This window comes from Amia ocellicauda, chromosome 8, assembly GCF_036373705.1.
Source record: "Amia ocellicauda isolate fAmiCal2 chromosome 8, fAmiCal2.hap1, whole genome shotgun sequence".
NCBI classification, from domain to species: Eukaryota; Metazoa; Chordata; class Actinopteri; order Amiiformes; family Amiidae; genus Amia; species Amia ocellicauda.
In genome coordinates, this window is record NC_089857.1 from 4,347,357 (window position 1) to 4,371,795 (window position 24,439).

At 39.8% G+C, this 24,439-nt stretch overlaps 1 protein-coding gene across 1 annotated transcript in view; it reads right to left on the minus strand.

Annotated features, from left to right (window-relative positions):
* The window catches only part of adgrv1 (adhesion G protein-coupled receptor V1), a 175,885-nt gene that overhangs the window by 69,938 nt on the left and 81,508 nt on the right, over nt 1-24,439 (minus strand). Inside the window, exons 72-83 of the mRNA XM_066711856.1 lie at nt 22,578-22,749; nt 22,277-22,412; nt 21,092-21,939; nt 20,685-20,802; nt 20,289-20,460; nt 15,987-16,229; nt 12,769-13,176; nt 9,605-9,789; nt 7,891-8,134; nt 7,475-7,614; nt 4,224-4,384; nt 3,627-3,727 (exon numbers count right to left, since the gene is read on the minus strand). Of these exons, the coding sequence (XP_066567953.1) occupies nt 3,627-3,727; nt 4,224-4,384; nt 7,475-7,614; nt 7,891-8,134; nt 9,605-9,789; nt 12,769-13,176; nt 15,987-16,229; nt 20,289-20,460; nt 20,685-20,802; nt 21,092-21,939; nt 22,277-22,412; nt 22,578-22,749 (2,928 nt within the window). The remainder of the gene's footprint in view (nt 1-3,626; nt 3,728-4,223; nt 4,385-7,474; nt 7,615-7,890; nt 8,135-9,604; nt 9,790-12,768; nt 13,177-15,986; nt 16,230-20,288; nt 20,461-20,684; nt 20,803-21,091; nt 21,940-22,276; nt 22,413-22,577; nt 22,750-24,439) is intronic.

Below are 24,439 nucleotides of genomic sequence, written 5' to 3' on the forward strand. Positions count from 1 at the left end.
TTACTTGTAAAGTGCACCATGTCCATAAGTGTCATTGCAGTAGCACCACTGTACATAACGAATTCCATGTTAAATACACTTACTGATTTTTGTATTTCAATATTTCTTTTGCATTGTGAAGTACTAATGTTTTCTTTATCATTAATGAAAACCATCCAAGTTTTCGTAGTAATTTTCCAGGTTACAGAACCATCTACTGGCCATGGTGAGTATTACATTTCGATACAACTTTAAAAAATGCGGAAAAAAACTGAAGGAAATTAGATGCAACAAAGGCCAGCTACCATCCCATTCAATTTCCTAGAAATGATGACTTGTTAATCTTGGCTATACAAAAGGATATATAAATGCGCAGATGATGTTGCTATGGCAAGGCAGCTATGACAGAGCAGGTGCTGATAATAAATTGATATAGTAATATGGTGTGTTCCACAGACTGACTCTGCAACTGGGAGGGAACACTGTTCACTAGTTTACTTTGTGCAATGATTCAGCAAATTGCTCCAGTTACTAACAAAGGAAAAAGTATAGTAAAGAATTTTCAATGCCTTAGATGTCAAGATGATTCACATCTTATATTTCTTGGACAACAGTGCCCCAGAAAAAATAGTTTTTCAACAGACAGAGATAATGTAATGGATATTGCACACAGGGAGGGAGGACTGTGCTGAGGAAATGGATCAAGTGTTTTAATTTTGACATTCCATTTGCTAGGAAGAGAAAATACATTCTCCACATTTAAGGTGAAATAAGTATACTCAAAAATACAACCTGGCTAAAAAAACATGCATCTATTTGAGAACAATATGTTATTATTTATTAACTATTTCCAGCAGGCAGATGAACAGTAATGTTTAATAAAATGTATGTAATGTAATCAAATGATATAAAAAGTTTAAAGAAACCAAAAAACAGCCTGAAAAAACATGTCGTACCTTTGCAAACCAAATCTGCTAATGGGCCGAGAGGTCTGTTCTGATTTATAACCTTCTTACAATGACAATTCACCTTCATTTTAGTGTTAAAAAAGAAATTTGCCCTTCCATGGCTTTCTGACAGTTATTGCTGTGGATTGACAGACAAAGGAATGCTCTTAAGGGTTATGAAATTAAATATAAGTAGTGAGAGGATTTACAGGTGCATGGGCCTGGAGGGTTTTAGACTGGAGGTTCAATCACTAAAAGACAGGCTGTGTACAGATGCCAGAAAAGTGGCTCACTCGAAAGCTTAGTGGCCAAAAAGGCTTAATTATAACCCAATTATTACTGTATGGATGTAGTTTGAAAGCAGACCACCTAACTAAGTATTCAGTATTAATAATCATATAAACATGTAGTTGTGCAGTTTCTTTCACCTGTTCCACTTTGCTGTTAGGGTTGGCAGCAACAAATAAGCATGAACTTTTTAACAGAATCTTGAAAATGAAGAAAAAATGAATGTAGGCAATGTAGATCTACAGGAACTCGTTATTTTGAAATATTCCATAGTTGAAACGTCATTGAGCATTTTGTGAGATGAAAACATATACTATTCTTTTCCATCATTGAGGTTCTGAGAAATAAAATTCATAATAACAATAAGAATATGAATAATTACTTAAACCAATTAAAACTACTGCAGGCCTTGAAAGAAGGTTGGGTCCTTATTTCCAAAAATGTACACACTGCTATTTCTAACAGCAAATCAATGTTAATACACAAGCCACATAGGACAAAAAACACCTATAGAATATAGAATACTTAAATTATATATAATATAATATAGAAATATAGAATTTTAAAAATTAAACTGTTTTGCTTTTTTCACTAATCTGATAACAGCTCTGGATTGAATAAACTGGTTAAAAAAACATCTGTGACCTGTTGGAAGAACCTCAACAGGATAGCTAGTGTCTGCAGGTTCCTCTCAAACAGAAGGGTCTTTCATGTGGCTCTGCAGGAGCCCTCTAAGCTATAGGAGTCTGTTTCCCTGCTCCTGATGAAGGCAGCACAGGATGTTTGTGTAAGAGAGGAACTCCATGTTTTAGGAAATGGTTTTGGCAGACCATGCTTGTCAAGCAGGGAGTGGGAATAACAGTCACTATAACCCATCCCTTTGACAAAACTATGTATATGCAGCGTTCAACACGGTATACCTGGCTTGCCCATACCACTTCAGGAATTTCACCTAAGCGAGATTTTACAGAACAGGCAGTTTTGTTAACACCACTATCCATTGTCTGGACTAGCCCAACAGGCAAACATGGATTATGGTCATGGTTCATATTCATCTTAAGAAGGTTCCTTTTGTAGAATGAAATGTCTATTTCTATAAATTGTAACATTTTAGTTTTCACTCTGAATATGATATGTTATAGGTCACATCCTACACTGTCAGAGGATTTTACAGAATGTGCCACTTAGCACAGTTAGTCTTAGCATGTTCAATTGATCTGCTTTTCCTTGTGGTGCATGTACACCTATTTACATTATATTGGAAGACTGATCTTGTGCATAATTCACCAAGCCAGTGATTAAGATAAAAACTACATTCACAATGAATGTGACTTTGTCCACAGTAAAAATAAAACAAAAAAAGCGAATACATAAATAAATAAACACTGTAAAAAAAAGCATTGGCAGCAGAAAGATCTTTAAAAATAAATATTGCATTCTATTAAGTCAAGGAACATCATGTGGAGGTTTAGGCAACAGTTTGTTTACTCAATTGGCAAGTTTAATTTTGGTACAGTAAGTTTTAAAACTCAACACTTTCATGAGCCCTAGCTTTAACATAATCCCCCGCAAAGACTACTGCGAAGGCCAAAATCTAAATGTACGTACACAGAAAGTAATGCTGGAATAGCAACTTGTTACAGAGAGAAAATTAAACTCCATCCTATCTATTGTACTTTATGCACATTTAAAAGGTTGGAATTTTCCATCCAAACCCATATGTGCCTGTGTCTTCAGCAACAGCTAAATTCTGCAATAAAAAAATAAAAAAACATAACAAAATAAGCCTTAGATTTGCCATCAGGAGCTGAGCTAAGTAAGCTTGATGTTTGCCTTGTCTTTTCCTCGATGAGTAATGTAAGTGGAAATTTCCAAGCACAAGAACCGACCCCATTAAAATTCATAGGGCCACACCAGATGAGCTTTCAGTCATAACATCTAACTAGCCACATTTTTCTTTCACCAGTTTAACAGTCACATCCCCAGCTTTTTATGGGAAAGGATGGTGAAAAATGGTTTTGTTGTCAGGGAGGACTCAAATCTCGTTAGGTGACCATACCCAAACTTGTTGTTTGTTTTGTTTTTTTTCATACTTTGTTATAACAATCTCTGCAGGAGATTCAGATATAGTGTTTCTGTGTGTGTATATTGGATAGGTGGTGAAAGAAGGTGAAAGTTTCAGAGATTAGCTTAAGACAGAGAAATTACACACACACACACACATATATATATATATATATATATATATATATATGAATATGTACATGTTTCAAATATAGTTTTTTTGATTATTTAAAGTTTTTTCCTAAAATACAATGTGTATAAATCAATTAAATATGTCAACAGCATATATTACCATATTTGTACAGCTTTACAGGTTGCGACAATAATTGGGATACCATGGGGTCCTACCTGAGTCCCTAAACAGGCCACCATCATGTGGGTGAGCAGTTTGGCAGCAAACATTGAGAATCTTGAACACAGCACATGGGACAAAATGGCCAAGGCGAATCCTGTAGAGAACATAGAAAAAGGCAATTTGGAATTATCTGCATGCGTATATTGGTTTACATTAATTTATGCAGCTATAATATACCTTTAAGGATAAATAGCTTTTGCTACAAATAAAGTAAACATTGCTGCAGTCTTAATTATTTCTATTTATAACCTGAGCAAGATAGGTGACCTTATGTTTGTTGCACAAGACCCTTTCTGATGTATCCAATCCATCTACAGTTTATGTATTTCATCCCCTGTGAAAATATTAATTTTTTTATACAGTCAGTATATTCAAACATCTCTTCACTCGATTGCAGCCATGTTTCATATTTAACTAGCAAAATAAGTAATATGTTCATTGTTTTTGCAGTTTACCTAAAGTATAGAACCATAACAATTCCAAAAAAAGCGAACAATTCACTTTGGATTGGAGGTAATGCTTAGAAAACTGTGCAAACAAAGCCACATTGCGTAACCTGAAAGGGATAGTGTCTACGTTGTACTACCAACCTGAAATGCAGATGAAGCTGGCAGTGAAGAAGGCCTCGTTGTAGGAGGAGAGGGCATCCACTTGGGCGTAGGCTGTGTAGATGGACAAATGAGAGCAGGCACAACTCACAAAGTTTGTAGTGTCATCCACCACCCGGCAGAACTGACTATCTGATAACCAGCTGCAAAGAAGCAAATACAGAAAAATTGGTGATATAGACTTAATAGGACAACAGTCTCTGTCTGAGGATTAGTTAACTTTACTATCACAATTACAGTGCATTGCATGTATATTGTGTACGGGGTGGTAAACATGCCACCTTTATGCAAGCTTTGAATACAAATCTATTGTAGACACATCACAGTTGGTACAGAATCAAAAACATCAAGAATATTTTTTCACAGAAAAATAGCTACGTATTATTTATGTCTGAAGTTAGCTGAATGAACACTTTTGCCTTTTTAAAGTAAATAAAGAAAACAGACAATTTTTACTAGATGAAGTTTATTGGAAACTTAGCTAGTCTTATTAAACATTATACAGATTATTATGATACCTTTACAAAGAAGTTATATTAAGTGATTTAGCTGGGGGTCTGCCAAACAAACAAAGATAAGATTTCAAAAAGAAAGTAAATATGAGGAAGGAGTAAAGCTTCCTCAATGAGATATCAACCAATAAAACAAAATTACAACACGATATGCAGATTCCATGCTTCCGTTTTCAAATTAATTTCCATGTAACTGAATCTGTAAATCCTATCCTGGGTGGGGGGGCATTTGATTAGACTGTTCCCTGATATGGAGGGAGTGGTCCAAACATGGCATCCACAGCAGGACTGAGGGTTAACCCATGCATCCGAATATACTGCTGGCACCATGCTGCAAGGACTCAGACACAAAAGCCCAATGCAAGACTAAGGTCTGGCTGGCCTGAGAATGGTGGTACCTCAGCAGACCCTCAAGTGCGTAAAGTGCTCAGAGGCTGCTGGTATTGACCAACCTGGCAGCCAGGGCCTCAGCCAAGTAGGCCTTGTGGAGGAGTCCTTCAGTGATCTTGCATTGCCTTTGGGGCAGGCACAATCCTGAGGCTTTGCCAAGACTGGTGGCAGAGAAACTATTTTGGCAATGGACGAGTCCACCACTGGGATGTCTCTGCCCCATGTATCCTGAAAAAGAGCTCGCCGCCTCGCTCCAGGACGAGAGCTGACACAGGCTTCTCCCATGTAGTCTGAAGCTCTTTGAGAAAATCATACAACATGGGGAGGGAGTCTTGAAGACACTGGTGGTGTTGTCTCCACACATAGAAGGACTGTGGGGAAATGGAGTTTGCGGTCCAGGGAACCTTCAGGTGTTCTGTGGCACACTCCAGGAGTGCTAGAAACTTCTGTTTGGTAGAGGGTGGGAGGGTCTCTTCCTCCTCTGTCATGCCTGATGCAGAAGACTGTGGTCTGTCCTCTTACTTCCAGTCCAGGCCTTCTGTGCCTGAGGTGGTCCCAAAAGCTGGAGTCTAATTAGTTACACCAACCCCAAAGGTAAAGAAGAAATATCTCTGTGCCTATCTGCAGCTTTATTGAGTATTGAGTGTTTTTCACCACTTCCCATTGCACAGGCAATGTCCCATAGTCCCCTTAGGGAGTTATTTAGGACATGAAAGATAACTGAACATTTTTAGGTAAAAGAACAAAGGTTTTCAAATGTGTTTGCAAAATATTGAGAGCCGATCAAACAAATTTGCAATTTTCAATTCAGTGGTAACTGCAATAGTACAACCACAAGTTGTGCCATTCATACCAACAGTATTATATATAACAAGTACAAGTAACAAGTAACTATTTTAATTCTAACCTTAATGATCCCAGCACATGTCAAAGATATGGATCAGACAAAAGTGTGTCCCCCGCAGTTATAAAGATGTGGTTTCCTGTGAGGTTTCAATAAGAGTTTTTACTTCAGAAGGTAGCTGCCACTCAACTCTGTTGCTGATTGAACCAGATCTGTTTGAATGTGTAGCCTTTTTATCTGGGTTACCAGAAAGAGATGCATAAAAGGCATGCATGCTGTTTTTTATCTTTTCATTTCAGTACTGAACAAAAGTGCCTGCACTGTTGTGCATCGTACATTCATAATACAGACTGTGTTCTTAAAATTTCAGCTTTAATGGATTTAAGAAAAGATCCATGTATTTATACATATATTTGCTTGACATATTTTTTTCTTTTAATCTCTATAGCATAGTGTTACCACATGTGTTGAGGCAGTCTGTTTGGTTGCTGTACCGTCTTTTTAGTGTCTATAATGTACTCAAACAGACATGTACTATGCTGTATCAGTTGTGACACTTTTGATAAATATACATTTGAATGCTTTGATTCAGGACCTTGCAAGTCATATCTACACTGGTTCAGGAAAAAAGGCCAGTCAAGGGTCCCACTTTAATCAATTCAATCATCCTTGGAATGCTGGACTGCCAGAGGGACAGAATGTACTGAACTAGCACACATTCAATTGAAGGAAGTTCAGGAAATGCCCGTGAATGGACAGCAAAAAGTACACAAGCTGTGATGGCCATAGATCTGAATCAATCCCTAGTATTTTGTAGGACCTCAGATCACCCAGTCAAAGTCAATGTACTTCAACTAGGAAAGACATAAACAAAAGCATCGTCCATTAATTATTAAAACAAAAAGTGGACACATGTACAAAGCCTTCAAGATTTTAGGAGAAAAATCATGCCGAAATAATTTTCATTGGATGGTGTTAGCGAGTCACAATCATAGTCATCTCTCCCCTGGTTTCTAAAGACTAAGAAATGTCAGCAGCTAGGTCAAGATATAGCTTTTATCACGTGTCATCAGTGAGCTATACAGGTGCAAACAGGTTTGTAATCAAGCTTTAAAAATATGTTGCAGAACGTGTATTTTAAAAATAAATAAAAATTATGAAAAGGGGTGAACTCAGGTAACTGACAGTAGAGCTGTCCAATGCACAAGAAAAAGAACACAGAAAAGAACTTTAGACCAAATGTGGCTTAGGACTTAATAGAATTAGATTACAATGCATTTTAAAAGTCTAGCCCAGTGTGCTTCAAATTCCAGTCTTCAAGGGCCAAAATCCATTTCAAAATTATCACTTACATTAGACCCTGGAGACAAGAGTTTTTTGGTCCAGGTATGTGTATAATTAGTTGCCGTTATTTAGAGCTCAGTGTGGAACAGATTTCAGGGACACTGGTCAGGGCTGTTTGAAAGCGCTACAAGAGTGATTACTACCTCTCAGCAGCCTGGTTCCACAAAAGGCACAGGGATTGCCGCAGCTTGATCCGCCGGTCAGTGGCATGGATGCGGTACTTCACCTCGTTTTTATTCGAGAGGGCTCTCGATCCTTGGCCCTGCACACTCACAGAGAAAATCTACAGTGTGGGGGTGGGTGGGGAAGAGACAAAGAGCAAACAAATCTTATACCAGCAAGGTGGACTCCATAACTGCCCGAGAAACGGAAAGCATTTTGTATAACACACTTTCACTGATCGAATAAAGCTGCAGTCTCTTATGAGAGTAAGATCAATACATATTACATAACACATAATGAAAAAGATATAGTGTTGAAAGAGCATAAAATCTGCATTTTTTATTTTTTCTAAGAAAAAGGCCTGGCTTTTTATTAGCACCCCACATTAAGTACTTGCCTTGTTGTTCAGTGCAGTATGCTTTCTATTGGTAAGAAACCACTGCTGGCTGCTGTACTCTGTGAATTGCACTTTCTCACAAGACGCCACAGGGACACGGTCTGAAGGTGGGACCTCCAATAGAGCTTCAGGAATCTGGATGGAGTCGCCATTCTTGCCCTCAAAAATGTGTCCGTTGATCTGCTGTGGATACCAGTGATAGGCTTCAATTTTGATGTATGGGCAGGTGTCTAAAATCGTGCCCCTGGAAGGTGAGACAAAGCAAATTTAATTTCACAATAGCACTGTCTTTCTGAAAACACAGAAAAGCAAAGCACTGTGCTGTGTCTGTAGTGATTCTTCAAATTAATTAATTCATTGCAAACTCACTGCTTATGATATCACCATTCAACCAGCGTCAGGCCATCACAGGACCTCTGGCTTTGATGTTTATGGAAATGACCTATTTCTTAGCTTGTAGCATACTTTTTATTGTATTTTCTGAGTTACAAAGTCTGTTACGTTAAACAAAAATATCCATTCTAGTTTTCTGTGTGCTTTGGCACTTGTTAAACTTAAAAATCCATGTGCACAGAAGCAATAATCTCCATGGTTCTGCCTCAAATGTTAATCAGTGGCTCCAAAGGGGTAAATCTTTGAATACATACAGGTGAAAGAAGGATAAGGGCAATTTGCATAAGGGGAACTTCAGCCTGAAAGAAAACAATCAAGGAATATTTGGCTTTAACAGTGCTTGCTGTTTCACTGTACTTTCAACCGGATCCAAAAATAATCTTTGTCTAATTTAATGACCATTTAAGTGAAAAGGATGCCAAGCCACTTCTAGCAGCCAAAAAGACTTCTGTTCTCAGGGTAAGTGTAGAAACCCGCACATGGCCCCTTGTGTGGTATCACAAGATTATTACAAAAACAGCTCATTAACAGACACAAATTGAAAATCAATGACCTTTATCTAATTCCACATGTAATCTTTAATCTCCCTGTTTGATTCTACTATAAAAAAAAACTTTTGTGTATTCAGTTATCTAAACAAGAAATGCCTGGCTCCTCTGTGTGTTGTGCTGCCCTGCCCTGTCCTGCCTGCTTTTCTTCCCCAACTCATTTCAAACATTCCTCCTGGTCTTCTCCCCGTGACGCACATTGTTTCACATCATAGAATATTTTCCAGCGTTATCAGCAGCTTTTGAGAGAACTGATTCAACCCAGTTCTTGGTGCCTCTACTTATAAATAACATAGCGCCTGAGGGTAAAATATTGGCTCATGTCAGTTCGACTGCAAAATAACATAAAATTAATTAGGAGTCTCAGTCAAGAAGAATGACAGGACTCTAGGTCTAACACCGCTAAAATATTGTACACTCTGGGCAACACTGCTTGTTTGTAGAGACTGTGTTGAATGTACTGTTGCATTACAAGGGTAAAACAGAAATTACTACAACTACTAAGCCATTCATGAGTCTGGTCCCTTTAGCTCCGTAGGTTTACTGTTCAGTCTGAAGCAGAAGAGGGGAAATGGATGCTGAGCAATTTCTTCTGTATTTGCAATACTACTACAAACGAAATGGTCTCTCCCAAACATTTTTGACCTATGAGCAACATTAACTGGATCATATGTAAAACTATCAGAACACAGAAGGAAAGCTCTGGAAGTACAATAAAAAAATATTTCCTTCCCACTTGCGCATTGTAAGGTGAAGTAAACAGCAGGAGTCACCTCTTGCCCTCTGCGTCGCACTCGGTGTCTTTGAGGAGGGAGAAAGCGAAGCGCTCCGTGATCTCGGACAGCTGGCTCACGCCACGTGTGTCCTGGCGGCTGGGGTTGGCCAGGGTGCACAGAAGTTCATAAGTTAGGTCCTTACTGCTGTTGGCCAGGGAGCTCTGGTCACCTTCCGCCACCACCTAGAACACAGCCAGAGCATGACAGGGGGTTGATCAGCAATACAGAGGCCTTCTCTCATTTCACAAATGCAAAATAAATAAAGGCAGAGCAAAATAAAATAGCATAGTTCTGTGGCTTATAATATAGAGATCATAATGTTGGCTTAAAAAATGAAGGAGTCTTACTTAAATTACATTTGATGGTGATGATCCTATAATCAATCAAATATAGCTCATAAAAGGTATTTATCACTGAATTTAAGTTTCTTGCCTGTTCATTATTTTGTTTCTTTGAGAATTGTGAAAGCTGTAGATATCTAATGGAAAGCAAGTTTTGGAAAAGTTGCCCCAAAAAATTATAGTAATAAAAACTAAATCTATACAATTATCAGCAAAAACAAACAAATTACATACAGCTCTGGAAATAATTAAGAGACCACTTAACATTGATTTTTGAACTTGGAATGGTCTCTTAATTTTTTTCCCAGAGCTGTATATATATATATACATACACACAGATAATCTGAATTATACATTTAGATATTTTTTATGAGTTATGTCCAAAAAAGAGGGAACAATCCAGGCTTAATGTGCTCAGCAAGGCAATGAAAATGATGAACAAACATCACAGAAGCTGGAGAAAGATTCCAGTCGATTTTTGATAACCATGTGCTTTTCGGACTAATTACTGTATCCTCTGTTTTGGGTTTTGGGTAAGTCAAGGGTAACATATATATATATATATATATATATATATATTATGACGAGCTGCGGGGCGTGGGATGTGTGCGTCTGGGGATCTGGGTTGCAAGTCACAGAAGAGAAATAAAAGGGGAGCCTTCACAAAGGCCGTGTATACAAAATAACACCTAGACTAGGTCTGGGCGTTAGTTAACACTGCTGGTGTTGCCTAGCCTTCTTCAGGCCTCTATTAATTTTTCCCGATCAAAATGCTCAAGTGTGGTTTCCGGAGGTTAGGCAGTCACGTGGGATAGTCTCAGGTTTGTAGTCCGGTGCAGGTTTCCAAGGGGTTGGGGTCTTAGTCATAATGAATAGAGAATAGAGAGTCATAGAGAAGCCAGACACAGAGAGAACAGCAGGTCAGATGTTCTCCCAGGTAATTTACCTCCCTCGGAGGTCCGGGGAGGTCCGGGGAGGGGCAGGGCAGTTCAGGGCGGTCTCTTTCCCTGCTACCCAGCACGGAATCACATTATATATAACTTAAAACATATAATGAAATGTTCTTAGACAGTTTAATCAATCATTAATGCTGATGATTTTATTTTTAGTTACATGCTGAACATTTTTTCTTCAAGTAGATGAAGAAAAATTCATTCAGCAATTTTCTATTTTAGGGTTCAGCAATATTAATAACCATATCAGAACCAGACTTGGAAACTGTACCGAGAATACAATACTTTGAGAAATTGTATTTTGAAATCTGAATGTACTCATCTGTCATTTCTTTACTCATTCTTAGCAGTTTGATACATGCATGTTTCTGCAAATTTCATGTACAGCTCTATGGAGATGATTTTTAAATGCCAAATAACTGACTTTTTTTCTTTTGCGAATGGGATTACCAGATGGCGAGGCACTTAGACTAACTGAGAATCCTGACCTTCTTCAGCCACTGCTGCATTCAGTCTTCATATTAGCTCCTAATAAAGGTAACAGCTGTCAAATCCCAGTCAACACATACTGTTTTCAGTACTAAAAACCTCATTAGTTCTTACTAGGAGACCAATAGGCAGGGGCCTTTTTCTTACCTTTTATAACATTCAAATAAAATGTGTCTGTATAAGCAATGATATGCATGTGTGCAAGGTTTAAAATAGTGGGGAACACATTTGTCAGATAAAGTGAGTAAACTCATTTTAAAGTCAACCAAAGCAACCTGATAATTTTCTTCAATTATGAGAAAGGAAATGATGGGTACTTGGGTGCCATCAAACTAACCACAGCTGCATATTTGTTTTCTTGAATGACAACTCGAAGAAGAACCACTGCACAATTCTAAGTTTGAAAGCATATCTATATACAAACTCTTTGTGATGGCTCTGGAAGCCCATACTTCTTGAGGAACAGAATCATCCCAGGGTTCTGTGCAAAGCTCTTACAAAGCCATGTGTTCCTTATCACGTTAGGGTAAGCTTGATCAAATTATAATCAAAGAGAACGTACGCTGCTCCTCACAGTTTTGTAAGATCAACTATATGAGATAAACACATTTAGCAAATTTCAGGCTGAAGGCAACAGGCCTGATAAAACTGGGAAATAATATTGCCTTGTTGGGGCTGCTGGAACAAAATGGTGCACATGTTAAAAAGAAAATGTGGTTAGCAAATGTTTTTGCTTCCATCATCGGGATAATGCCTTTAATCAGTTCTGGCTGCCTTCCTGGTTAGCAGCCTGGAACACAGTACATCTGACTCTCAATCCGTATGGGCGGACAGGCAAAAAGGAGTTCAAATGCAGCTTAATTTAGAACTGTCTTTCATTGCCATTTATTTGTTTGTTTGTTTATTTATTTAAATAAGTACATCTGCTTTACGTAACAGATAATGGTCTCTTTAACATCACAGAACATAATGTTTATTATTTATAAATAGCATTTTGAAAGGACTAATAGGCCTAGGCTCTGAAGTGCAGTACACATGTGAAAGGAGACCTATTGAAAGGATTTCACAGAACCAGACAGTAATTCCCTGCAGCACAACTACGTAGAATTTGCCCAACAAATCTCCCACAGTAAATATTTTAAATGTAATTGGATTATCTTATGCCGCTCTGTGTGCATATACAAAACTGTACTGCAGACCCAGTGTCCAGTAACATAAAACATCCTTAAGTAATTACAAACTCAATAATTAAAAACAGTGGATTTCCAGTAGTGTGTGTGGAGGTGTTTCATACAAAACCCTTAAAACTCAAAGCAATGGGAAACTAAGTAAGAAACTTATCTTTGGTCATTTGGGTCATTTGGCCACACGCACTCACCTTGCCCAGAGCCTCGTTCACAAAGCTTAGCTGCTCTGTGGTGACATTTGAGGCGACCTTGTTGAGTAGGTTCTGTAACACCCAGTCCAGGATGTTTTGGTCCAGGGGCTGGTGCAACTGCTCCAGCAGGTCCCACATGGCCTGCGCCTTGGGGTCGGACACGATCGTGATGTTGGCAATGCTGAACTCAGGGTGCACCTTGTCACCCACTGTGGGATTGGACAGCAGCACCTGGAATCTCTTGGGCAGTGGGTTGGACGAGGCCTGCTCGGGTGTGAGTGAGATGTCCAGGGCCACAATGCTCTTTCCCACCTCGAAAGTCAACATCCCCTCTGATCTCTTAAAATCCATCCCAGCCACTGCTGGCCAGATTGAAATATCACCCACCAACTCTGTTTCTTTCAGTTCCTGGGCAAGGTGAGAGAAATGGACATCATCAAGGGAAATTTTAAAAAGGGGAAGAACAAGCTGTGATAAGCTGCAAACGTGCAATTCAACATTCTAAACTTCCTCAGGTCACTTCTGAATCTTTAGTTATATCACAACATCACAAGTATCCACTTTCTGAACCTTTACACTTATACATCACACATTAATTCAATTACATGATAATTCTGTGATTAACAACCACTTTTACTGTAATCATTCTTAAAGGGGTAGTAAAGGAATGACATTGTCCAGTTTTACTCAATACAAAGGTTTAATTTTGCTAAATGTATTCTGAAATTCAAATGTGCTCAAGCAATTGTGTGTTTAGAACCAAAGGCATTACTGCATTACTAGTAAAGGAAAGGGTTGCTGTTATTAAAAAATATATTTGCATCGATTGGAAAAGGCTGTATTTGGATTGTTGTATTTATTAAAATAAAGTGGCCTTAATTAAACTGCCGTTTAAATAAGAAAGCAGTCCTCAGTAGACTTCAGTTTAAAGTACACAACCATTATCTCTCTTGAAATTGCTCTGCTTTGAACCTGAAGTGTCATCTCTGATAACAAAAGAAAACATCTCATTATGAATTGACATTGTTATACTCTGTATTCTTTTGTGTGAGTGCAGTCAGAACTGACCTACTTTAATTTCACAATATAAAAGCCAAAACAAGGAGATCTGTCAAAGAAAAGTATTCTTTCCTTGGTTTTTCAAAAATACAAAATTAATCAAGATAGTCTCTGGCTTTCATGCTGGAAATCACTTCAGATAAAAACAGACGAAAATATAAAGTTTCCAAACCACAAAGAAAAAAACAAAACAAATCAAACAAAGGCTGCGAATAATGTTATTTAAACACAATTCATGCTTTAAAAATGTTTCAAAGTGAGTTGTTTTTAACCATTTCATTATAAAACATCTAAAAATAAAAAACTCAACATAATAAGATTATATACAAATAATATTGAAGGCCCTTCTTTATATATTTATCCTCTATCACAAGCAATGAACAACAAATGAATACAGCCCAGAATTAAAAAGTCGGCTCTCAGTGAATGTAACGGTCTACAGAAAAGTCAACAGGAAGATCCAGCCCCCCTCTGAATCTTGCTGCAACAACAGGTTGCATTCCCCCTGATAATAGCCTCTTGAGTGATGGCCCACACAGGGACTGTGCGTGGAATAATAATCCATTCTTGCCTGTAGCACCCAGTGCAAAGCAGCCAACAAACAACTCTGACCTTCGCCAAGCAAGCTGTCAACACGTTCATCAGGCCTGGCTGTCTGTCTCTTTGAAAACAGCTATCAGTTTCCAGCGCGCCCACCAGCACATGCTAGCAAGGCCAGTGATATCTGCAAGCTTGGCTTTCACTAGGATTCTGTCACTAGGAGGCAAAAATAACAAGTTCAAAGCAGGAGATATTTTATGTACTTGCTGCTGTCACTGGTCGAGATATCACTTTGTTTTCAATATTCCCCAATTTGAAATGATATAGCTCAAACTACATGCTAAACTAATTTGTTTAGGAGTGTTTAACATTTGTTGTTCACTTTCTCTACAGTTAAGCCACTGCCCTAATCTGAACAGGCACTTTGTAATCTATTTTCAATTGCAAACTGTTGTTTTCAGTAGATACTAAAGCAAATCCAAATGGTTTCATCAAACCAGTGCCAAACATGAACACACCTTATGAGCAGCCTATGAACCTGCTGTTTCAGATACAACCTGAAACAACAGGCAACATTAGGTGGCAAAGCAGAGAGAACTTTAATACCCAGCCTGAGAGCCCTTTGATTCTATATGGTGATGATACAAACCAACAGAATATCAACCATCAACTGATTTCGGTGTGAATCGCAAATATGTTAGACTCTCAAGGGTTTTTGGCCTCACGAAGACAATGCCATACATACTGTAGAGATAACATAAGCCAAAGTCAATCTCTTAATTGAACTCTGCACTCGCATAAATTTAGTCACACACGTGCAGCCTATTTCTGTATTTAAGTTTGTTTGTGGTGCATCAATTCTGCCCTTTAGCAACGCACACCCTTTATCCACAGTCCAGCCATAGTTTAAGCATGGGGGAGCAGCTAAAGAAAGCATATGAGTGATACAAGACATAAAAACAAACAGAGATGTAAAGTTTTGTTTTTGGTCTGTAGTGGCGTTGAGAATGATTAGGAAATTTGTATTCTGTTTATCAATATTTGGATCAAATTAAAAATCCCTTGCCAAAGAGCAACAGCACTAGCCACATAAACCACAGAGATAGCAGAGAGAGAAGGCACCACATGCAAAGTAAAATCAAAAGGACTCAAACACCAGCATATATCATATAAAGAAAACCCTCATGATAAAAAAACAACTAAGAAAGACATCAACAACTGTTACACAATCTGATAAAAAAAGTGTAGGTTGCCTGAAAAAAACATGAAGACATAAAAATCCCATAAATGAGTGTGAGGTCAACTTCACTTCTCCTCAGTGATTATGCTGTTCCAGACCACAGCAGGGAAGTGTTTTAAATTCACATCTTACCACCAAGTTCAAATAAAAGGCCGTCTGCAAGTGTACAAAAGTCACGCATATATATTCTCTGAACTGCTGATCTCAAGAAGAGAAGGCAGTAGAGAGAATAATTTTGTAAACCTTGCTAGTCTTCTTGGAGAAAGGTGTCTGTCACCAAATTAATAATAATAATAATAATAATAATAATAATAATAATAATAATAATAATAATAATGCTGAAATTTGATTTCAAGTGTAACTGTCACTCAACTCTCACCTGCATGCTGTAGTGGACCGAAACAGCCAAGTCGATAATTCCTTCCCGGGCCACCTGCAGGGTGAGGAGTTTGGTTTTCGGAAGGGCCGCTGGCACTCGGGAGCCCAATTTGAAGAAGATCAGCGCATGGGGACTGTCGCTCTCCAGGATGGTGACCTTGGCGAAGCGAGCGCTGCCGTTGATCTTGGCGCCAGCCCCCACCTCGTAGATCTCAACCAAGAACCACGACTCGATCTCTGGCACCTGGGGACCAAAGAGAGGGTGCTGAGCGATAGTCACTGGTCTGGACTATGACTTTGTTTTTGCATCAGTGTAAAGTTTTACCACAATATGTTGGAAAAATAAAAAAAACATCTCTCTCATCCACTAATACAGAGCAATAATTATGAAGATTCAAATGGCTGTGTTCATTATTTCTACATCTAGCATTCAATTATCCAGCCAGTGACCCGTAGGCTGTGGGTTCATGGCCCCTATCTGGCATTGGCTGCATATCAGGGAGGCTGTGGTTGAACAGGCTACAGTATGTGAGCGATAGCATGCCTTGATTAACCTACTGGTGTTGTGTTGCATAAGTAATGCGGGCTGGGATATCAACTTCCATGAAAACACAGCACTGCCCCGAGCAGGTCCTGTGGTAAATGCTGATCCTCATAAACAGCTTCCCTCTCTGTGTGAGAAGAGGCATGCTGCCTGCTCTACTCGCCCTGCTCACATGACCTCTGTTTAACCTGCGTGGTCCATTCTGGGGCAATCTTTACAAAACCCTAAATAAGGCCAGCTGTCTGGTCCACAGCGGGCTGTAGGAGTGCTGGCCCATATGCTTACAGAAAATGGAGGGCAGATCAAAGCTATCAGTGCATTATACTACATACACATGTGAGTGTCTGCTTTCTGCTGACTAGAAGGTGCTTTATGGTTAACTAAAGTTATCCATCATTAGTATTCTATACTTTTAAAATATAAATATACACATAAAAATCTACAGGTATTCGTGTTCTGTTATGAAGGAACAAGCAAAATAAAGAAATGTAGGAAGGGAAACTGTAATTAGAAACTGCTGTTAAAATATGTCTGCAAAGAGACAAATGACAAGCCGTACTATTGGATTTCCTTACATTAGACAGACCTCTAGTGGACTATATTAAAACTGCATTTCAACATTTCTCTTGCTTGACTCTTTTTGATGTTTTCTTCTTCAAATGTTATGGCTTATATTGTTAGATGAGTTTAGGTTTTGGTATTGAAGAGAACTGCTTTATGTTAGGCCACTTTAGTGTTTACCCTGTTGGTGATGACCCAACAACTCAAATACAAAATACAAAAAGTATTTTTGCTAGGCTTAATATAATGTAACAAATTGGTTTTCTAAAAAATACTGGGGCTGACACCTCGGAATTCCTCAAAACTAAGGTAGGTAAAAAAATGTAATATATCATGATAAACTATTAAATAAATGAAATGTTCATCTGAATCTGTCATCTGATATTTACAGTTAGGTAGATACATGTTTGGACAATAACACAATTGTCATCCTTTTGACTCAGTATGCCACCACAATGTATTTGAAAGGAAACAATCAATATGTGCTTGAAGTGTAGACTTTCATATTTAATATGAAGGTATTTACATCCATTTTGGGTGAATGATGTAGGAATTACACCCATTTTTATATGTGGTCCCCCCAATTTTAGGGGCTCAAAAGTAATTGGACAAACTAACATAATCATTAATTAAATTGTGAGTTTCAATACGTGGTTGCAAATCCTTTGCAGTCAATGACTGCCTGAAGTCTGGAACCCATAGACATCATCAGATGCTGGGTTTCTTCCCTGGTGATGCTCTGCCAGGCCTGTACTGCAGCTGTCTTTAGTTCCTGCTTTTTCTTGCGGTGTTTTGCTTTCAGTTTTGCCTTGAGCAAGTGAAATGCTGCTCAATTGGATTCAGGTCAGGTGATTGACTTGGGCATTGCAGAACATTCCACTTCTTCACCTTCAAGTCTTGGGATGCTTTCACAGTATGCTTCGGGTCATTGTCCATCTGCACTGTGGAGCGCCATCCAATGAGTTTTGAAGCATTTGGCTGAATCTGAGCAGGAAATATAGCCCTAAACACTTCAGAATTCATCCTGCTGCTTTTGTCAGCAGTCACATCATCAATAAATACAAGGGAACCAGTTCTCTTGTCAGCCATACATGCCCATGCCATAACATGCTTCACAGATGAGGTGGTATGCTTCGGATCATGAGCAGTTCCTTCCCTTCTCCATATTCTTCTCTTCCCATCATTCTGGTACAACTTGATCTTTGTCTCATCTGTCCATAGGATGTTGTTCCAGAACTGTACAGGGTTCTTTAGATGTTTTTTTGTCAAACTCTAATCTGGTCTTCCTGTTTCCTGATTACATCTTGTGGTAAACCCTCTGTATTTACTCTGGTAACATCCTCTCTTGATTGTTGACTTTGACACATATACGCCTACCTCCTGGAGGGTGTTCTTGATCTGGATAACTGTTGTGAAGGCTTTTTTCTTCACCATGGAAAGAATTCTTCTGTCTTTCACCACAGTCGTTTTCCGTGGTCTTCCAGGCCACACCTAATGTTTTTGCTATCTCTTTGAATGGTTTGTTTTGATTTCTAAGGCAAAACTGAAGGCAATAACACACAAATAAGTCAATCACCTGACCTGAGTCCAATTGAGCATGCATTTCACTTGCTGAAGGCAAAACTGAAGGCAGAACGCCCCAAGAACAAGCAGGAACTAAAGACAGCTGCAGTGCAGGCCTGGCAGAGCATCACCAGGGAAGAAACCCAGCATCTGGTGAGGTCTATGGGTTCAGACTTCAGGCAATCATTGACAGCAAAGGATTTGCAACCAAGTATTGAAACTCACAATTTAATTCATGATTATGTTAGTTTGTCCAAATACTTTTGAGTCGCTAAAATTGGGGGGACCACATATACAAATGGGTGTAATTCCTACAGTGTTCACCGAATTTGGATGTAACTACCCTCATATTAAATATGAAAGTCTACACTTAAAGCACATCTTGATTGTTTCCTTTCAAATTCATTGTGGTGGCGTACAGAGACAAAATTATGACAATTGTGTCACTGTCCAAATATTTATGGACCTAACTGTATATTCGTGCACCAGAGATATGCAAGTTGTTTGACTTTAATGAACATAATGAAATTACACAAAATGTTTAGCGTTCTGCTGCACAAGATCGTTCTTCCTGCAAACAAAAACAACAACCTCATTGCAATCAAACAGCATTGTTGGGGGGAGTCTCAGCAGGAAGTGCAAGGGGAGAAAAGGGGAAGGCCAGCTCTACAGGTGTTTCCTGCAGCCCCACCAGCTCTGAAGACTGTGGCTCATATGCATATGAGCATCATATTAAAGTTACCACCCCTTTTTTGTAAAAGATACAAGAACTTACTTTTACTTTTGTTAACTTAAAGCACTCTGAAAGTTCTCCATGACATTTCCCCACTTAATTATATTTTCTTCCTCACTAGGAAAAACTGGTGCAACAGTAAAATGAATATTGGCCAAATATTGCCAATGAGGTGTAGCTACAGTATCCTTAAAGGATTTGTTTGCAGAGTTGTAAAGAACTGCAGGCAATTTAGTCTTGATTACTGAGCTGTATCACTCAATGTTTTGGTCGAACTACTTCTGCAGCAGCTACTGCAACAATTTAAGGTTGATTAAAGAGTTTTGTCTTGACCTGCAGAGGAGAAAATTGTAGTGCCATATCCTGAAAGGAATTCTATTTGAATGTGGATTCCAGTTATGATAATTATCACAGAGCAAAACAAATATACTTTAAGTCTGCCACAATCACCTTGAACCTTTCAATAGACTAGTAAATAAGCATGTTATATTGGTATCTTTTGCCTAGCTGAAAGCTAAGAAATAGCCAGACATGTTAATAAATCTTAGTTTCATTCAAAGGGACTAGCAATGTTAATATATGTTTCTGATTTAATTTATATTTACTAAGAAGTAAACACTTCTTGAGTTTCTCAATATTTTTAAATGTATCTTCACAATTCAAGTGCATTAGATACTCCTGCCTCCTTAGTCATAGATCTCCTCATATAGGCCAGTAATTGAACCACAAACGAAATGGCTTTTCTTTCAATTAAACTTGAGATTGTATCAGTTTCCTTCATTAAAGAAACTGAATGTTGTTTTTGGAAAGCTTTCATTAAAGAAAGATCTCTTGATTTTCTGTACAAAGGAAGCAATTCACTGACACATGGAAAACTGAAATTCTTATTCATCTCAACTCACATTGTCCGGTCTGATCTCCACAGTAAAGAAACACAGGACTTCTCCCCTCCTACACAGTGCTGTTCCTGAAGTGGACAGCAGCTCCTTGGTGAGATTCACTCCGTTGTTCACGAGAGAAAAGCTGCTTTGGTTAAACGTTGCTTTCCAAAACACTGTAACATCCTCAAAGGATCTGAAAAGCAGGAAAAATAACCATCTGTGTCACTATTTCAGTATTCACAGAGATCTGATTAATTTGAGCTGTGGCTTAGTCTAAAAACATCAACTGTTGGACACAAACCACATAATTCATTTTATTCCATTAAATATGGAGTTAGGTGTAGCGTTGGACTCATCACCATTTTGTCTTCATAGCTAGAGCACACGCCAGGTTTTCAATGAATTTCCCCTCCTTACCGATTCTCTTGCCTTTGAAGAATCAGCATGGCAGTTCTATTCTGGGAATCCTCATCCAGCACCATGTTAGTCTGAGATTCCAATGTGAACCCCACAATGCCATTCTGAAGATCACTCCCTGGAACAGAAATACATCTCACAATCTTTATAGTGCACACAACTTATACAAAATCAAAAAGCAACAAAGAAACAAGCTCTCCACCTACAAACTGTATATTCTGATCACTATAAGCTATTCCAGACTCAACTCCTATACAAAAATAGAAACAGTAGTTCTCTCATCCTGAAAACAAACATAACTATATTTAACACACTAACTGCATAAGACAACTGGATATCTTTTGTTGTTTTGGCCATCATCCTGTTGAACTAAGTGTTCAAAACACATTCTGCCTAATGAACGTTACCTAAAATGATAATTTTTGCAAAGGACAAGAACCCCCTGTCATCGGGCCCATCCACGATCTGTGCCCCTCCCAGTGGGTTGGTGAGGTATACGAAGAACACTTCCTGCCCCTCGGGGTCCTTGTCGTCCAGTACTTTGACCAACACCTCCGCCTCCTGCTGTCCCTCCTGCAACGTGACCACCACCGACTCTGGCAGGAAGTCCTCCCCCTCCATGGCCCAGGTGAGGTTCAGCTTGACCCGGTCCTCTTCAAACTGAGTGCCTTGCAGCCCTTCAACAAAGCTCCGTCCACCGAATGTCTTTACCGTGGCCTGCACCACCCCGGTGTCGCCCACTGTCCGCCTCACACGCAGCAGCACGGTCTGCTGGGTGGCATTTTCAGAGTCCTCCTGGGCCCGCACGAACGCGGGGCCGATGCTCAGGAAGCCGTTGATGGCATCGTTGGCGAGGATGGTGACGGAGGCCACGCTGAACTCGGGGATCAGCCGCGGTTTGAGGCCTGGGGCTGGAGGGATGCTGTTCAACACCTCGGCGCTGGTTAGGATGACGTAGAAGGATTCGTCCGTCTCGGGGATGTTGTCATTCACTATGGACAGCTGGATGGCCACTGAGGTCTGGTTGGACTCGAAGACGAAGTCACCGTTGTACACGTCCACAAAGTCCTCCTGGGGTTTGGCACTGCCTGGGGACATCTGGTAGGTCAGCCGGGTCTGGTTGCTGCGGAAGCCAAACAGCCTCTGGACGTACAAGGTGATCACTTGGACATCCTCATCGATCTTCAGCTGGCGGGAGCTCGGTGCGAACTGGAAGACTCCCAGAGGCTCCACTTCAGCAACAGTGAGTCTTGGACTGGGAATACAAATAGAGTCATCACTCAGTCTGGCACAGGCACTGAAGCTGGCACTTTCAGGGCTGGTGGTATAGATTAAGAGACTGTTATACACTGATTCAAAACTGGGACAATCTGAAGGGTGGTATTTCAAAGAAGGGGCAGTGTAAAGAGAGTGGTTATTGTTTTATTCAGTTACACCCACTGAATTAAACAAAGAGAGAAATGTATAACAATGTGTGTAAAAAAACAATAAAATAGTTAATTTCAGTGACAAAAACAAGCGTAAACAAAAATATAAAGGGGCACAATCAACCTGGGAGGTGAGGGATGCTGCTGACAGACAGCGAGGGGTACCTGAGCCTCGCTCCGCCGGGGGCATCTGAGTGCACAGCGCTGAGGTGCAGGGCGAGGGCTGCAGGGTCGGAGGAGTTGGAGAGGGCTGTGAGAGCCACGGCTCGGCTCCTCTCCCCGTTGGCTAGGGTCACGGTGCCTGCAGACACAGCAGTGAGCACAGTCACTCATAGACTGCAGCACAGTCAATCATACAGGTCACTTGCACAGAACATCACAGTCGATATTACAGTGAGAACAGTCATGTGGTACAGCGCCAGCTCCTTCTCAAAACCCTCCCCCGAGTCAACTATAAACCACTCACCTGATGATGGAGTCACATGGCCCAGCTGGAAGCCTGCAGGGGCCTGGGAGGGGGGGTAGCCAGCCATCCAGTCCACACTTACAGCCCCGTACAGCCCAGTCCTGGATATCACAGCCTGGGTGCTGCCAGTCGTGAAGTTGGATATCTGCAGAGCCACTGAGGCAAACCCAACCTTGGGGCAGCACAGCAGGACAGGAAAAGCATCATTACAGATTCATTCACATTGCACATGTACAGAATATGAAGAAGAAAAAAAAAAATGAATGCCAAAAATCTTCATACTTCATCTTTTCAGACTGTACCTGTAATTTATGTTTTTATTCCCCTGTGTGGCTCAGCTCTCCAGTAAAATTGCACTTATATAATGTTTTCGTCATAATTCTTGCTTTTGCATTGCTAGTACTTCCGTTAACTATGACTTCACACCTTGTCTGCATCTAGGATGTAGGACTTATATTTTGTGTTTACTGTATATTTGTGTATACTTGTGTAATTTGGAACTTGTTATTGCATTATACTTTGAACTGTAATGTATTTTTGCACTTTTGTAATGCTCTTATATCTTGTAAGTCACCCTGGATAAGGGTGTCGGCTAAGAAATAAACTATGATAATAACAATAATATAGGAAAGCCAGCTACTTGAATCCTGTTCTGAAAGTCTTGTGTATTGAAAAACTGCAAAGTTGAAAGTTGCATTAAGCATTTTTTTCTGTGATGCATTGTTTTCTATTATTATTGCTATAAACTATTATTTCTTCAATAAGTTTTACTGAGGTCAAAGTGTTACATATATCTCTGTTATAAGTACCTTTTTAAGAAGATTCTGAATTAATACAGACTTACAGTGAGGGAAAAAAGTATTTGATCCCCTGCTGATTTTGTACGTTTGCCCACTGACAAAGAAATGATCAGTCTATAATTTTAATGGTAGGTGTATTTTAACAGTGAGAGACAGAATAACAACAAAAACATCCAGAAAAACGCATTTCAAAAAAGTTATACATTGATTTGCATGTTAATGAGGGAAATAAGTATTTGACCCCTTCGACTTAGTACTTGGTGGCAAAACCCTTGTTGGCAATCACAGAGGTCAGACGTTTCTTGTAGTTGGCCACCAGGTTTGCACACATCTCAGGAGGTATTTTGTCCCACTCTTCTTTGCAGATCCTCTCCAAGTCATTAAGGTTTCGAGGCTGACGTTCGGCAACTCGAACTTTCAGCTCCCTCCACAGATTTTCTATGGGATTAAGGTCTGGAGACTGGCTAGGCCACTCCAGGACCTTAATGTGCTTCTTCTTGAGCCACTCCATTGTTGCCTTGGCTGTGTGTTTTGGGTCATTGTCATGCTGGAATACCCATCCACGACCCATTTTCAATGCCCTGGCTGAGGAAGGAGGTTCTCACCCAAGATTTGATGGTACATGGCCCCGTCCATCGTCCCTTTGATGTGGTGCAGTTGTCCTGTCCCCTTTGCAGAAAAACACCCCCAAAGCATAATGTTTCCACCTCCATGTTTGACGGTGGGGATGGTGTTCTTGGGGTCATTCCTCTTCCTCCAAACACGGCGAGTTGAGTTGATGCCAAAGAGCTCGATTTTGGTCTCATCTGACCACAACACTTTCACCCAGTTCTCCTCTGAATCATTCAGATGTTCATTGGCAAACTTCAGACGGGCCTGTACATGTGCTTTCTTGAGCAGGGGGACCTTGCGGGAGCTGCAGGATTTCAGTCCTTCACGACGTAGTGTGTTACCAGTTGTTTTCTTGGTGACTATGGTCCCAGCTGCCTTGAGATCATTAACAAGATCCTCCCGTGTAGTTCTGGGCTGATTCCTCACCGTTCTCATGATCATTGAAACTCC